Here is a 13,989-nt window from a genome sequence, read left to right on the forward strand (position 1 = left end):
TGAGACACAGACTTCGGTCCCATAACATGTTCATGCTCTTTTGCATCGGAGAGATTTTCGGAGATTCGTTTTTCCGCAGACAACACAGATGTCAAGTAGCTGCAGAGAGAATATATCACGTGAATGTATGTTTTTATTGGGTGGGTTCTAATAAAGATCCTGCTAAAAATATGGGATGTGCCAAGGTCAATGAACAAGTTTAGGCTGGTAAAGATGCTACAGCCAGGCAAGGTCTCCCTGTATGGAGAACCCATAAAGAAATGGGAGCTCTAAGCACCGAGGGCTTTTAGAATCAGGTCTGATAGGGAAGAAACTATCGGTCTCTCTGCTGTTAGTTCTGGGCTTATTTTTATCTGTTCTTAGAAAATTACAAACTATAAAAAAGTGCACGGCATCATGGACTTACACAGCCAGAACAATGTCATCACTTACAGCACAACTTTTAGGCTTAGCATTTAGGGAGATTGTTTTCTTCCTTAGATTTCCTCTTGGAGCTCGGTGGACAGAACCAGACACCCACTTTGAGCAAGACAGTAACAGCAGTTCTCAAACTGTGGGTCGGGACCCCAAAGTGGGTTGCGGCGCTGTTTTAATGGGGTCGCCAGGGCTGTTAGACCTGCTGGGGCCCGGAGCTGAAGCTGAAGCCCAAGGGCTTCAAGCCTGGGTGGCAAGGCTCAGATTACAGACTCCCTGGGGTTGCAGCCCTAGAGCCCTAGAGCTTCGGCTTTGACCCCGCCCGCAGCAGTGGGGCTTGGGCTTTGGCCCCCACTCCCACCCAGGGCGGCAGAGCTCATGTGGGCTCAGGCTTCGGTCCCCCCTCCTGGCGTCGTATGGTAATTTTTGTTGTCCGAAGGAGGTCGCAGTGCAATGGAGTTTGAGGACCGCCGCAGTAGAACCTCAGAGTTATGAACACGTCGGGAATGGAGGTTGTTCGTAACTCTGAAATGTTCATAACGGCGAACACAACATTATGGTTCTTTCAAACGTTTACAGCTGAACATTGCCTTAATGCAGCTTTGACATTTATTATGCAGAAGAAAAATGCCGATTTCCCTCTATTTTGTAGTAGTTTACGTTTAACACAGTACAATATTGGATTTGCTTTCTTTGTCTCTGCTTTTGCCTGACTGCGCCCTTCCGGTTCCCAACGAGGCGTGTGGTTGACTGCTCAGTTTGTAACTCTGGTGTTCGTAACTCTGAGGTTCTACTGTATTTTCCAACCTTTTGTTTCAAGAAAAAAGAAAAAAAGAGTCAGGTTCTCAGCTGGAATAAATTGTGGCAGCTCCACTAAAGGAAGTGGAGTCGGGACCGTTTACACCAGCTGAGCAGCTGTCACAGTGTCTTTAATACAATTCTGTTCAAGGGCCTGATCCTACCACTCTGTCTAATTGGAATCATTTTTAATCACAGGAGTAATCTCACAGATGTCCATAGAGCAATTTGTGGGCAAGGGTTATGGTATCAGGCCCTACGAATTTAAAGAAACCAACCACCCTACTTTCTTCTGAGAATAGTGATGAGAAAATATTAGTTTCCTCCTTAAGAACCATAGCTCCCAGGAAAAGAGATCACAACAAAATGTTACACTGGCATACTTACTTCCAGTGTACTCTGCAAATCTTTGTCCTGATACTACTTTACCTGGCCTTCATGTGGGTGTGAAGTGATGACAAGGCATTTACAGTAATGAAGGCGAATTTCCCTCTAAACAGTAATTTATTACAAAAGAGTTCAGTACAAAAATAATGGTGCTGAATGTGATTTGTTTCTATTATTGCCCCTATCTCTGATTAATAACACACATTTCCAGTTAATTTAGGAACTCAGCATGTCCTTTAATCTTGCATTGTTTCTATTGTCTTGCTGTTATGGAAAAATATATGTTTTATACTGGGGCCCGTTTTCAATTACTATAAATTAATCCATTGGGGAGATAATGTACTACGTAGCCAGGAAGTGTGAGCGAAAGGGCAGATGTATCATAGAAGAGATTGGAGATGCATTGGGCAGAGTGCGCACTGTAAAACTCCAACCTTCCTGTCTGTCAACTCTTGGTAACTAAAGCTTTGTCTTGGATTCTCTCCCAGGTACTATGAGACTGGAAGCATTAAGCCTGGAGTGATTGGAGGATCCAAACCAAAGGTCGCCACACCCAAAGTCGTCGAAAAAATTGCAGAGTATAAACGCCAAAATCCCACCATGTTTGCCTGGGAGATCAGGGACAGGCTTCTAGCCGAGCGAGTGTGTGACAATGACACCGTACCCAGCGTCAGCTCGATTAACAGGTACAGATTTGGACAGCACTGGTCAGCGGCTGTCGCCGCTAGAATTTGCAGCATCTCCTCATTTGGGTCATTTGCAAGTAATCTGGTTTGTGTTTGTTTCCTGGATGACTTGGGCAGCCATGAACGCCAGTGGTTGAGCACCGAGGCGAGTGTGTGGCATATTATGAACAATTGCTATCCCCACGCAGCCTCACTGCCGCATCTCGATCCCGACCTGCAGTTCCTTTGCTGGGAAAGTCCCACGCTTATTCGAATCGAGAGTGCTCGCAGGGTTGGATTCGGTAGCATATAAACATTCCCTAGGGATAAGGTCGAGACCACCAGTGACCTGGACTACTGGTGATCTAAAAAAGGTTTGAATTCAGATTCAGCCGAGGGTGGGAAGAGTGAGATCTAGTGGTTAGAGCATGTCAGCATTTCTGGATTCCCTTAGGCCAGATTCATGTTCGGTGGGGTAAGGTACTACTCACCGTGAGTAAGGCTGATGGAATCTGGTCTGTAACCTTTATATGACTCAATTATCCACCTGTAAAATGAGTGGTAAATTTACCCACCCAGAGGGGTGTTTTGTGAGTTAATTAAATTTTTAAAGAACGTTAAGGAACCTCACATGCAAGGTACTACCATGGGGCCTGATCCTGCACTACGGGAGCTTTGCCATTGACTCTCATGGGCACAGGATTAGGGCCCTGGGTTAGGGCCCTATACAAAGTATAATTACTTTTTTTTTAAAGTGCTCCATCTAAATGAATCTTAACCAGAACTGTGTAGGAAACCAACACTCTCTTGCACGATGGATGAGATACTAGCTCACATCGAAGAGAAAAACGAGTGTTCACCATGACAGTGTTGAAAAGTGACAAAAGTCAGTAACCAGTGTTAATGGAAGGGATACGAATCCCCTAAACATTCTAGATGGTAAGCAACAGCCCTTCATCCCCTGCGGTATTCTTCTTAGAGGGTTCTTCATAGGGTGTAGACATAAAACCCCTTTACATTTAAATTCAAAGACTGTGTTGGGCTGTGAATCCATTTTGTGTGTGTTTGTGTGTGTGTGTGGTTTGAAAAATCAAGATAGTTTTCATGCAATTTCATCCAAATCCCCGGAATGCAGCTAACTCTAAATTTCCATGTGTATCTAGGATCATAGATGCCATATTATTTTGTATGTCTGTTTGGGGATCCCAATCTGGATGCCCTTGTGGAATTGACCCTGTAGTATTAATAATCTCTGACATAATAACATGAAAAATAATGGGTGGCCCTTTACCTCCTAATCAAATGTTATTTGACAGATTCACGGGAATAAGTGCAAAGATTGGGTAGACAATTCCAAATGTTGAATGCTGTCTGCAGTTTCCTAACTGGAATGGGATCCTAGCAGCAGTCAGTAATACCGAGAGATTTACAGATTTGGGCAAGAAAGAGACTAGTTTGAGAAACAAAACAGAAACCGGGGGCTGAAAGAAAATCTTAATACTTGGTGTCCTCAGATAACCGAAGGGCAGCTCCACTCCCACTGAAATCCATGGGAGTCTTGCCATTGTCTTCATTGGTAGCATCATTATTATTTTTAATTATTGGACCTTTGGGGTCAGGGCTTCGTTGTGCTGGGTGCTCTACAAACACATAACCAAGAGACACTCCCTTCCCTAAAGAGATTACAACCTAACTAGGCCTCTCGCATGTTTTAATCCAGTTTTCACATTTCACTCTTTTGTTGCCTTCTCTACCACCCCAGAGTATTTCTCGTACCAAGAATATCACGGAGTGATCCCGTTTACATGTCCAAAAGTTGTTCCGTGATTTGGAAGCCACCCCATTTGGTGGAAATCTCATCCTTTCTCATCCATCTGCAGTTGTGGCTCAGAACCTCCCTTTGAAATGCGTTCAAGCTTTTTGCACTGGTTTGTTTTATTGGGCAGAATCGTTTTTGCTACCTTACAGCCCCTTCCTGCTGTTCAGGACTTGCAATTGCATGTAAGAAAAACCCTACATATGGTAATAAGTCGGGAATCTACTCCAAAGACATGGGGCCCCAATTCTGCAGTCCGTTCCTATTCAGCTGTGCACTCCCTGGGACGCAAGCCCAGGATTAAAGTTAAGCATATATGTAAACGCTCTGCTGTGTTGGGGCAGTGAGGTCTGATCCTGCACATCTTTGCTCATGTAAGGAAGTACCAATGCAGTCAGTGGACTTCTCATGTAGTTAAGGACTACTGTTGTCACTGGGTTTGCTGGGTCTGTCTCTTTAAAAGCAGTTCGTCCAGTTATGGGAGGGTCTGAGAGTCCTGTGGGAAGACTACCCAGCCCTGGGATGATCGCCTGACATTCCACTGCGTGGGACCTATAGTCCATAGCAGTCTCCGACCCCAGCTCCAGAACAGGAACCCTGGGGCTGGTGCACATACATCGGGTGATGTGAAAGTCCCCATTGAGTTTTAACTATTACATGCAGGATTTGTTTTTCTCTAGCCCTTGGCGAAGAACAATTCCCAAATTCTAAAAAGGCAAAGCACAGAATTTAATAGTGGACATGACGCAGAGCAGACGCAGGGCAGATATAATAGACACTCATGCACATTACATTCCTACATGCGTATGTTGGTTCACACGGCACATTAACATTAATACAGGGTAACATTTTCAAAAGCACCTAAGTGACTTAGGAGCATTTTCCAAAGTGACGTGGGGCCGATTTTTAAAGGTATTGTGACACCTAAAGATGCAGGCAGGTGCCTAGTGGGGTTGAAAATGGGCCCTGGGTTTATAAATCACATAGGAGCTTTGAAAATTTAACCCTCTATCCATTGACTTTGGATCCCCGTGGGAAGCTGTTCAGTACGAGCTCTTGCTCCAGGTTTGTGTCGTAAGTAGCTATAGACAATGGCTGCACAGCCCCCGTGTGGAATAAACGGAGGGGCGTCATGCCCTAGCCCCACTCCACCTGGCCTCCCTGCTTCGTGGGAGGGAGGGAGGAACGAAGGAGCCAGTCCAGTGCTGCTTGCAGTGAAGGCAGTGCTGCACCGGGGAGCTGGCTTGCATGCTGGGCAGTCTAGCCCATGCAGTTTCTTACCCCGTGCTCATCACCGTAGGACAGCTGAATGCCTTCTAGTACAACGTGCCTTCAAATAACACCTGGTGGGTGTTTGTCACATTGATTAATGCACGACTGGAAGGTGCTCAGATACTATGGTGATGAGCCAAGGACAGGAACCTGGATAGAAGAGAATTCAGAATTTGGAATAGCCTCAATTAATACAACCAATACTTGATAATATCAGTTAATATTAATCATCGGATACTTCTCAGCAGGAGCAAATTCATGACAATAAGGTTTAATTCATCATAATTATTAGCTTCACTCACGTAAGCTGCAAGCTCACTGGCTGCTTTATTATCCTCTAGCCCTCCAGAAATAAAGGTATTTACATGTAAGAAGGCCCTGAATTCTCTTGATTCCTTCTGACAACTCAAAATCCTTGTGCAGTGTTATTTCCTCCCCTTCCCTCTCGTGCAGATGGATCTCACTTGAGGGGCTCGGTCCTGCTCCCACACGAAGGTCAGTGGCAAAACTCACTGGCTTCAATAAGACAAGATTGGGCCCCTGCTCCAAAAGTCCTGGCTTGTTACTGGGGGAAAAGAATGCCAGCTTGGCCCCACCACCGGGAATGTAGTGATTAGAACTCAGCACCTTCCCATTCTGCAGCTTTCAGGACCCGACGGGAGAGGCAGGGAGGGAGTCAGTTCCTACGTTAGGGAGCACGTCTCACCAGTTATTTCTGCTCAGTAGAGAAATATGGGGAGACCGTGTGATTAAGTGCCTAGTGTGTGGGGCTGCGATTCAGGAGACCCAGACCCGGATTCTATTCCTGGCTCTCTCACTGGCCTGCTGGGAGATCTCGGGTGAGTCAGTTCCCCTCTCTGTGCCTCGGTTTCCCCTTCTGTAAAACAGGGATCATAATACTGACCTGCTTTGTAAAGAGCAGCAAGACCTTCTGATGAAAAACTCCCTATATTTTAGGTGTTGTTACTATTGTGGTCACTACTGAATGGTTATAAAATAATAGAAAAAGATCTAGTGGGAACAGATAAAAATTCTGCAGAAAACTGATTTTACATAAAAGAAGTCTGAATGATAAAGCCCTGATCTGGGAATAATTTTTAAGCTTCTTCCTTTTGCTCTACGCACAAACGCAGACCCCCACTATAACTTTACACAGTCGGTTCATGAATGAAGTTTTGCCATTCTTGGGTGAACATATCAATGTGCAAAAAACTGGTGTATAGCAAGGCATAAACTGGGAATGGTGCTTGTTAAATAGCCCCGGGAGAAATCATCACCACAGCGTGCTGTCAAAATAGTACATAAAACATACACATCTACCATGAGAAGCACGTCAATGAACTATGTATTAGCTGAGTCAAGACCACGCTACAGTTAGTATTTGGGCCTGATTTTTCTTCCACCGAAGTTCATGGCAAAATGTCCATTTATGTCATGGGGAGACGGCTCACACCCGGTGTCTTTCCCGTTAATACATTAACGCTGTCGTTTTTGCCAACGCATTCCTGTTGCCTTTCTTGCTAACTGCCCCCTTTCCAAAAAGCCACCACAAACCCTTTCTTTTATTTCTCTGTATCTTTCTACACCACATGCACAACTGCAACAGATGCTGCTCTCTGAGAACACTGGTGTACATTGGGAGTGACCCCTTTGACATTCATAGAGTTACTCCAGATTGACACCTGTGTAAATGAGAGCAGAAGATGGTCTGAGGGTCCAGTTATGACAAGGTAATTGTTGAGTTTGGATGTCTTGCATTTGGTCCAAGATTTGTTGCTTTCAGTGTTCCATTTGATTTGGGGTAAAAACTTCAGAAACGCCTCAGAGACTTAGGAGCATAAGTCCCATTTTCAAAAGTGACTTAGGGCCAGATTTTTAAAGGTATTTAGGCACCCAAAGATAGGTGATAGGTGCCTACTGGGCTTTTCAAATATGTTGGTGCCTAACTCTTACTGAAATCAATGGGAGTTGGGCGCCTGGCCAACTAGGCGCCCAACTTTTGAAAATCCAGCTAGGCATCTACCTGTATTTTCAGGCACCTGAAAACCTTAGGTGCTTAAGAGCCTAAATCTCAATGGCACATGGGCTCCTAACTCACCTAGGCCCAGATCTTCAGTTGTATTTACATGCTTTACTCCCATTGATTTCAAAGACATTCCTAAATGCCTTTGAGGATCTGGGTCTTCGGCACTTCTGAAAATTTGGCCCTAGATCTGCCCACCAGTTGCACTTTGCTTCAATGGACTAATACAGGAAAAGATGTTTCCTTTACCATCTAAGTGTCCGGAATGGACAAAATACCTTCTGATGTTCTCCAAGCACTGCTATTATTTGCCTGCAGTTTCTACAGTGTGCATGTCTCATAGTAAGGAGCCATTTGTTTCTTTTCAACTACATGCAGGATCATACGGACTAAGGTACAGCAACCACCCAACCAGCAGGTCCCAGCCTCTAGTCACAGCATAGGTAAGTCAAACTTTTTTTATATTAACAAAATAATATAATGGAATACAAATATTCTAAAGAACTTTTAATCATTCTTATGGACAGATAATTCTGCATAAAACACTTCAGCACACGTACTAATGCACCTTCTTTGTCATTCGGCAAGGGTTGAACATGGTAAATGAATTTTATAAATACTGCTAAAAGGTTTTGAATTTTACTGATTATTATGATAAATAGCTTTCACCGTGAGACAGAAAATTGAAATCTAAACCAACCCCCCCCCACTAATAGGGGTCTATAGAATGTCAGATAATTAAAGTAATAAATCAAGAAAGGGATACTTATTCATAACATTTTCTGCATCATTAGTCAGTAAGTAGTTGTGAATGTGTTTTTTTCTTCTATCAACCATCTCTTCTATAATTCTTTGTGCACTTGCAGTCTTGAGTGAAGAGGTACCAAAACTTTCCAAACTTTCTTCTCCTGTTCTTCCCTTCTCCTTCCTAATGCAGACGTTCAGGCCAGAGCAGCGTGCTCTAGCCAGGTTCCGATGCCGCGTCTGTCAGGAGACAGCAACCCTGATTAACACATTTTTGTGGCTAATGGAGTTGGTGGCCTCAGCCCAACTTTCTTGTTTGTGGAGATTTTTGATCTCTCTAAACATTGTCTTAGGCAACTGCATGTATAGCCCATATTCTTCCTTTGTAGGCATGTTCACTCAGCTCATTCCTCATTTGAAATTTCCATTTCCAACAGCATTCATGCCTCCTTACGTGCAGAATGCAATGAAGGCAGTGAGCGGTGGACATTATTTACTTCAGCTGATCCAAGATTTGTCCTTTATAGCTAGTCCCTAGGAGGTTAAACTTGGGTTTGCTTTCTTAGTAGCAAGGAGGGTTCCATGGAGGGTTGCTAAAGGAAAGGGAAGGGAAAATGGCCTTGGGTACAAGACTTAGGCAATCTGGGTTCTATTACCACCCATGCTACAAAATGGGACCTCCATTAAGCCACCTTGCTTGTGGGTCTGGTAGCACATTCTGCAAGTAGTCCTGGCGGGATAAGGTACTGCTCAATGTGGGGAAAGGCAGCAGAATCTCTGCCTTAGTGTCCTCCTCTGTAAAATGGGGATAATGCTCACTTCCCAGGAGTGCTGTGAAGTTAACTATCTGGGAGGTGCTTTTTGCGAGACTCAGCTGGAAAGCGCCCGGGCGTACATTTGGAATCGTTTTATCAAGAAAGTGACTCTACGAGCCTCCGATGAAGAAAAGCAGCAGCTAGCGTGACTGATAGTTTAAGGCTCGATTGTGTTACCAGTGAGCTCAATAGCAAAACTCCCGGTGGCTTCAGAGGAGCCTTCGTTTATACGGGGCAAATCCTGACTCCGCTTTGCTCTGCACAGACGGAAGCTGGGTGGTTCATCCGGATGCTGTGGCCGCCCAGCACAAGCGGAGTGCTGCCTCTCCCTGCTGGCACTGTGGGATTAGCAGCTGTGGGATGGCAGCGTGACAGCCCATCCCCTCCTGCATCCAGAGAGGGGATGCCACCCCACTGCCCTGGCCCCGGGGAGGGATGGAGAGCCAGCTGTGGAGAACCTCAAAGAGGCTGTCTGGCAGCTCCAAATTTACATTGACTATCACTAATGCCACTCCCTGTAGGACAGGTCAGTACCCTACCTGCCCTACCGGGGACGCTCTGCCAAAGGGAAGCAGCTTTAATTCATGTCCTGGAGAGCTCCTGAGGGCTTTAGCTCCATCCTCTCCCCAGCTGGGCCTGCCCACGTTGTGTGCTGTGCTCTAGGCCCCCTGGCAGACCCGTGCTTGCGGGCAGGTAGATTGTTACCTCCTGGCTCTAGCACTGGGGACCTGCAGCCTAGGTTCTGCCTGTTTGTGCTGACAGAATCCAGGCAGCGAATCATGCACATTGACTCATTCTTACCACACGCCAGGGTGGTGGATGAGGCTGGATGGGGAAACCACAGGAAGGAGGGTAAGTGCTGTGACCATGGTTACAGAGGGAGTCAGTGTCGGGATTCGAACTCTTGGTTTGGGCACTATTTCCATCTGCGTCCTTGGTCAAATCACTTAACCATCTTGTCTCAGTTTCCCTACTGGGGATGTTATTATTTAATTACTTGCTTCCTAGGAGTTGTGTTGAAGGTTAATCAGTTTGTGCTCGCAAAGCATGTTGAAGATGTAAAGTGCAATCTGTAAGTGCTAAGCATTATTATAATTACGGTTATCCTATCCATCCAAAGCCATTCCACCTCTTTAAAGCTGTTAACTGATAACCAGACATTTAGACAACGTCTTCTGGTCTTGGTCATCCTTCTTCGAAAAGTTCCCGTAGCAGGGCGCTTGCCTTATGCTTTCCTCCTATTTAGTATTCTGTGTAATGCTGGCAAATGACGACTCTTCCCCTGTTGCAGCCACCGCAGTCAGGATGAAGGGTTTAATACAAAAGGCTCAGTGAAGCAATACCACAGTTAGGTTACCCGCCCTGTGGTTCCCCCACTAATAATACATCAGCAGTCTTGGATTGTGGCTTCAGGTTAACTCCATATCATACTAGATTCTTAATTAGTGGCTTAATATGTAACGTTACATCTATTGTATAGAGAACGAGCCAATTTAAAAAAGATAAACAGCAGATAGAGCACAACATGCGCTTTGACATTTGTGAGGTGCATATATAAGGCGTTTTATGGGTGTGGCAGTGAGACAGCTTTTAAATGGCCCTCAATGGTCCCTAAGACAAGCACAGTGTAGTTGTTATTATTATTAATTGGAGCCTCGGAACCCTAGTCAGGGACTGTTGCGCTAGGCGCTGTACAAATGCAGAGAGAAGAATGGTCCCTGCCCCAAAGAAGTTACACTGGAAGAATAAGACGAGAACAGACGGAGACAGACAGACCAGGGAGTGTAAGGAACCAATGACACAATACTGCATCAGCAGGAGAGGCGGTGAGCTCAGCTCTCCCGGGACACCACTGCCAAATCTGACTATTTTATCACGACTCTCACAATATTTGGTCTTTTTCATAACGTCTGAGTTGCTGGAATCAGATTATGGCCTGAGAATCGCAGCTTTTCATTAACAAAAGGAGAAAGCTTCTAGGTCACGTGGTGGGAGAGAAAAGGCTGAGACCTGACCCCTCAACACTCCGACAGCCAGGGGCAAATAAAAAGGACCCCGCATTTTTTGATTATATTGTAAATCTAATGATTTTGGGGGCCTGGCTCCTGATTTCTGAACACTTGGGTTGGGCAGCATGGCCAACCGTGACTGCTGTCAGCCAGTGATTTTAATGAACAGGGGATGCCAGGAACCAGAACCACCGTGGTACTGATAGAAGGGAAGCAACCTGAGTGGAGCACTGCCCTGAGTGTTACTTTAGGGTCCAAAGCTGCTTCCCTGCTGGAGCGGGGCTCACGTAGTGGCCACGGCTCAATAGTCTTCAAAGTCCCGGGGGCCTTGTAGGCAATCTGAGGGCTTAGTGGCCAAATTATAGTCTGTCCTTCTCCGGTTGGGCTAGGGGCAGAGGGAAGGATTGGAAGACCCAGGCCCTATCTCTCCACTGGGTCCAGACCAAGGGGGGAGGTTGTTTCCATCCCCTGTTTCCATCCTGAGCTGATACCTCAGACCAGCCTCCCCTGGGCCACTTCCTACCTCCCAGGGCACTCTTCGTTTTGGGGCGTTGTCCATAGCAACACAAGATTCTATTACCACGACAACCAAATACACAACAGACGTGATCACAGCCCTCTGCCTCCCTCCTCAAGGAGGCTGTTCAAGGAGTTGCAGTGATTCAAGGAGTCACTTGGGGCTGCCCAGCTCCCTTCCAGTGTTCAATGATTCCCCCTTGGAGAGAAAGGGTCAGGCCCCTGGCTGCTCCATCAGGCCTTGTCCCCAGTCCAGGCCCTTCCCTTGTGGATTCCTCTGTCCCAGAAGGTTCTATCTGGCTCCCTTCCCGCAGACAGCTTCTCCTTCCCTCTCCCCCGCTTTATTGCCAGACTCCCATTTTAAGCAGGTCCTCCATTTGGAGCATGCTCCATGGCTGATGTGGGGCGGGGCCTTCTCGGCCCAGCACGGTTCCATCACCGCTTTAGTCTGAGTGGGGGGTCTGTAAACCCCATCGCATGTGCACACACACAGCCCCTATTGCAGGCAATTGAGTGTTTGCCACAAGCTATGCTCCATCAGCCCCTTTTCAAAACTCACGTGTCAGAGGAAACACAACAAAACAGGCAGGACCATTCAGCTTCATAGCTGGGGCACTGCAGAGTCACATGAAACTGTTGTGGCTGAGGGTGTGGACAGTGGTCCCAAGATGACTGGGATGGCAGGAGTTGTGGGCACGCTTTGGCTTTCATGTTTGTCTGCATGCTGACTGCTTTGCTTTTAATTACAGCCTCCACGGGGTCCGTGACCCAAGTCTCGACAGTGAGCACTGACTCCGCCGGCTCCTCCTACTCCATTAGTGGAATTCTGGGAATTACATCCCCCAGTGCTGAAAGCAACAAACGCAAACGCGATGAAGGTAAACGGGCCTATTTGCTCTTTGGTGGGTACCACGTACTGAAAAAGGGGCAGGCGGCGTTAGAAAGATGCTCTATCTGCTATTGTCTTCAATATTCACTTTCTTACAACTCACTATATCTAGTTGTGTCTGACATGGGTACATGTAACCTCCTTTTGTGACTTAATCTGTTCATGTGGGAACTGTTTCTACCGGAGAGCTATTGTGTGGCCAGCTGGGCTGAGATAGGTACTGAGATGACCGTGATGCTAAGGAGACATTGCCTCTGTGTGCAAGGTTTTCACGCTGGTGTGACTCCATCAATGGCAATGGAGTTTCTTCCGATTTCTACAGGTCTACGTGAGATCACAATCAGGCCCAGATAGTCTGCCCCTGTTCCACTTGAAGTCAATGGCAGCTAGAATGGAAGCAGGATTGGTCCCATGGTCAGGTGCCAGTATTCATATATTATAAAGCACATGGGATGCATTGCATTTTTCAATGACTTACGAAGAAAACTGAACTAAACTAAGAAAGCTTCCCACCCATCAGTGCAAATGGCAAGATACATTATTACGATGGCACAACTCTGCGCCTTGTTCAAAAATAAAATACAAACGAGGTGGATTAGATCTGCATGGTTTATAGGAACAGTTTCCTTTCTCCAGCACTTCCTCAGCTCCCATTGACATCAGTGGGATTTTTGACAGCGAAGGCTGCACTAAAGGTGGCTTGATTTTGCTTTGTACGGAGCATTTCCTGTAGTTTTTGCATTCTTCTTAAGGTTCATAATTAAATGTCACTATGCAGCCTGGATGTTGCTTTGATGAACATGCTGCATTACCTTTAAAAATAAGGATAATTTAGGACAAATGACGGGATATTCTGAATTTGAATTTTTTAAAGATGCCTTAAATTATAACTGGCTCTTTCCTTAGAATCATAGGGTACGTCTACACTACCCACTGGATCGGCGGGTAGTGATTGATCTATAGGGGATCGATTTATCGCGTCTAGTGTAGACGCGATAAAATCAATCCCCGATCGCTCTGCCGTCGACTCCGGAACTCCACCGCGGCGAGAGGCGTAGCTGAAGTTGCGTATCTTAGATCGACCCCCCTGCTAGTGTAGACCTAGCCACTGAATCACAGAATATCAGGGTTGGAAGGGACCTCAGGAGGTCATCTAGTCCAACCCCCTGCTCAAAGCAGGGCCAATCCCCAACTAAATCATCCTTGAAGGCATGTAAAGGACATTTCTTATTATCTAACCACAGGAGTTCCAGAGGCTAGGAAATATCATTGGCCAGCCACACCCACCTGCCAGCCACACCCACCTACTATAATCAAAGGAGTGGGACAATTTTAACCCCGGGGCAAGTTTAGGGCCTGATCCTGTAGACATTGTTGTATGGGAGTGTCTTCACTGGGGCTTCTCACATGTGTAAATTACTCGCTCGTGGCAATGGTTGGAGGATTGAGGCCTTAGTTTGTTCTCTTTCTGCCCATTTGTTGCCGCCCCTGCTGCTTAAACTACTACAGTTGTTGCTTTTGTGCAACGGTGGTCACAAAGCGCAGACACTGCTGCTCTTGACGAGGAGTCTGTTCTGCCAGCCATGTGCCTGCCCTGTTCATGGGATTTACACACACACTCCTCAAGGGGAGAAATGACCC

At 46.2% G+C, this 13,989-nt stretch overlaps 1 protein-coding gene across 2 annotated transcripts in view; it reads left to right on the top strand.

Annotated features, from left to right (window-relative positions):
• Positions 1-13,989, top strand: part of PAX5 (paired box 5) — a 242,721-nt gene that overhangs the window by 19,904 nt on the left and 208,828 nt on the right. For both annotated transcript variants that reach the window (XM_065549772.1, XM_065549773.1), the window contains exons 3-5: positions 2,088-2,285; positions 7,754-7,818; positions 12,209-12,337. In XM_065549772.1, the coding sequence (XP_065405844.1) occupies positions 2,088-2,285; positions 7,754-7,818; positions 12,209-12,337 (392 nt within the window). The remainder of the gene's footprint in view (positions 1-2,087; positions 2,286-7,753; positions 7,819-12,208; positions 12,338-13,989) is intronic.

This window comes from Chrysemys picta, chromosome 6, assembly GCF_011386835.1.
Source record: "Chrysemys picta bellii isolate R12L10 chromosome 6, ASM1138683v2, whole genome shotgun sequence".
Lineage (NCBI taxonomy): Eukaryota > Metazoa > Chordata > Testudines > Emydidae > Chrysemys > Chrysemys picta.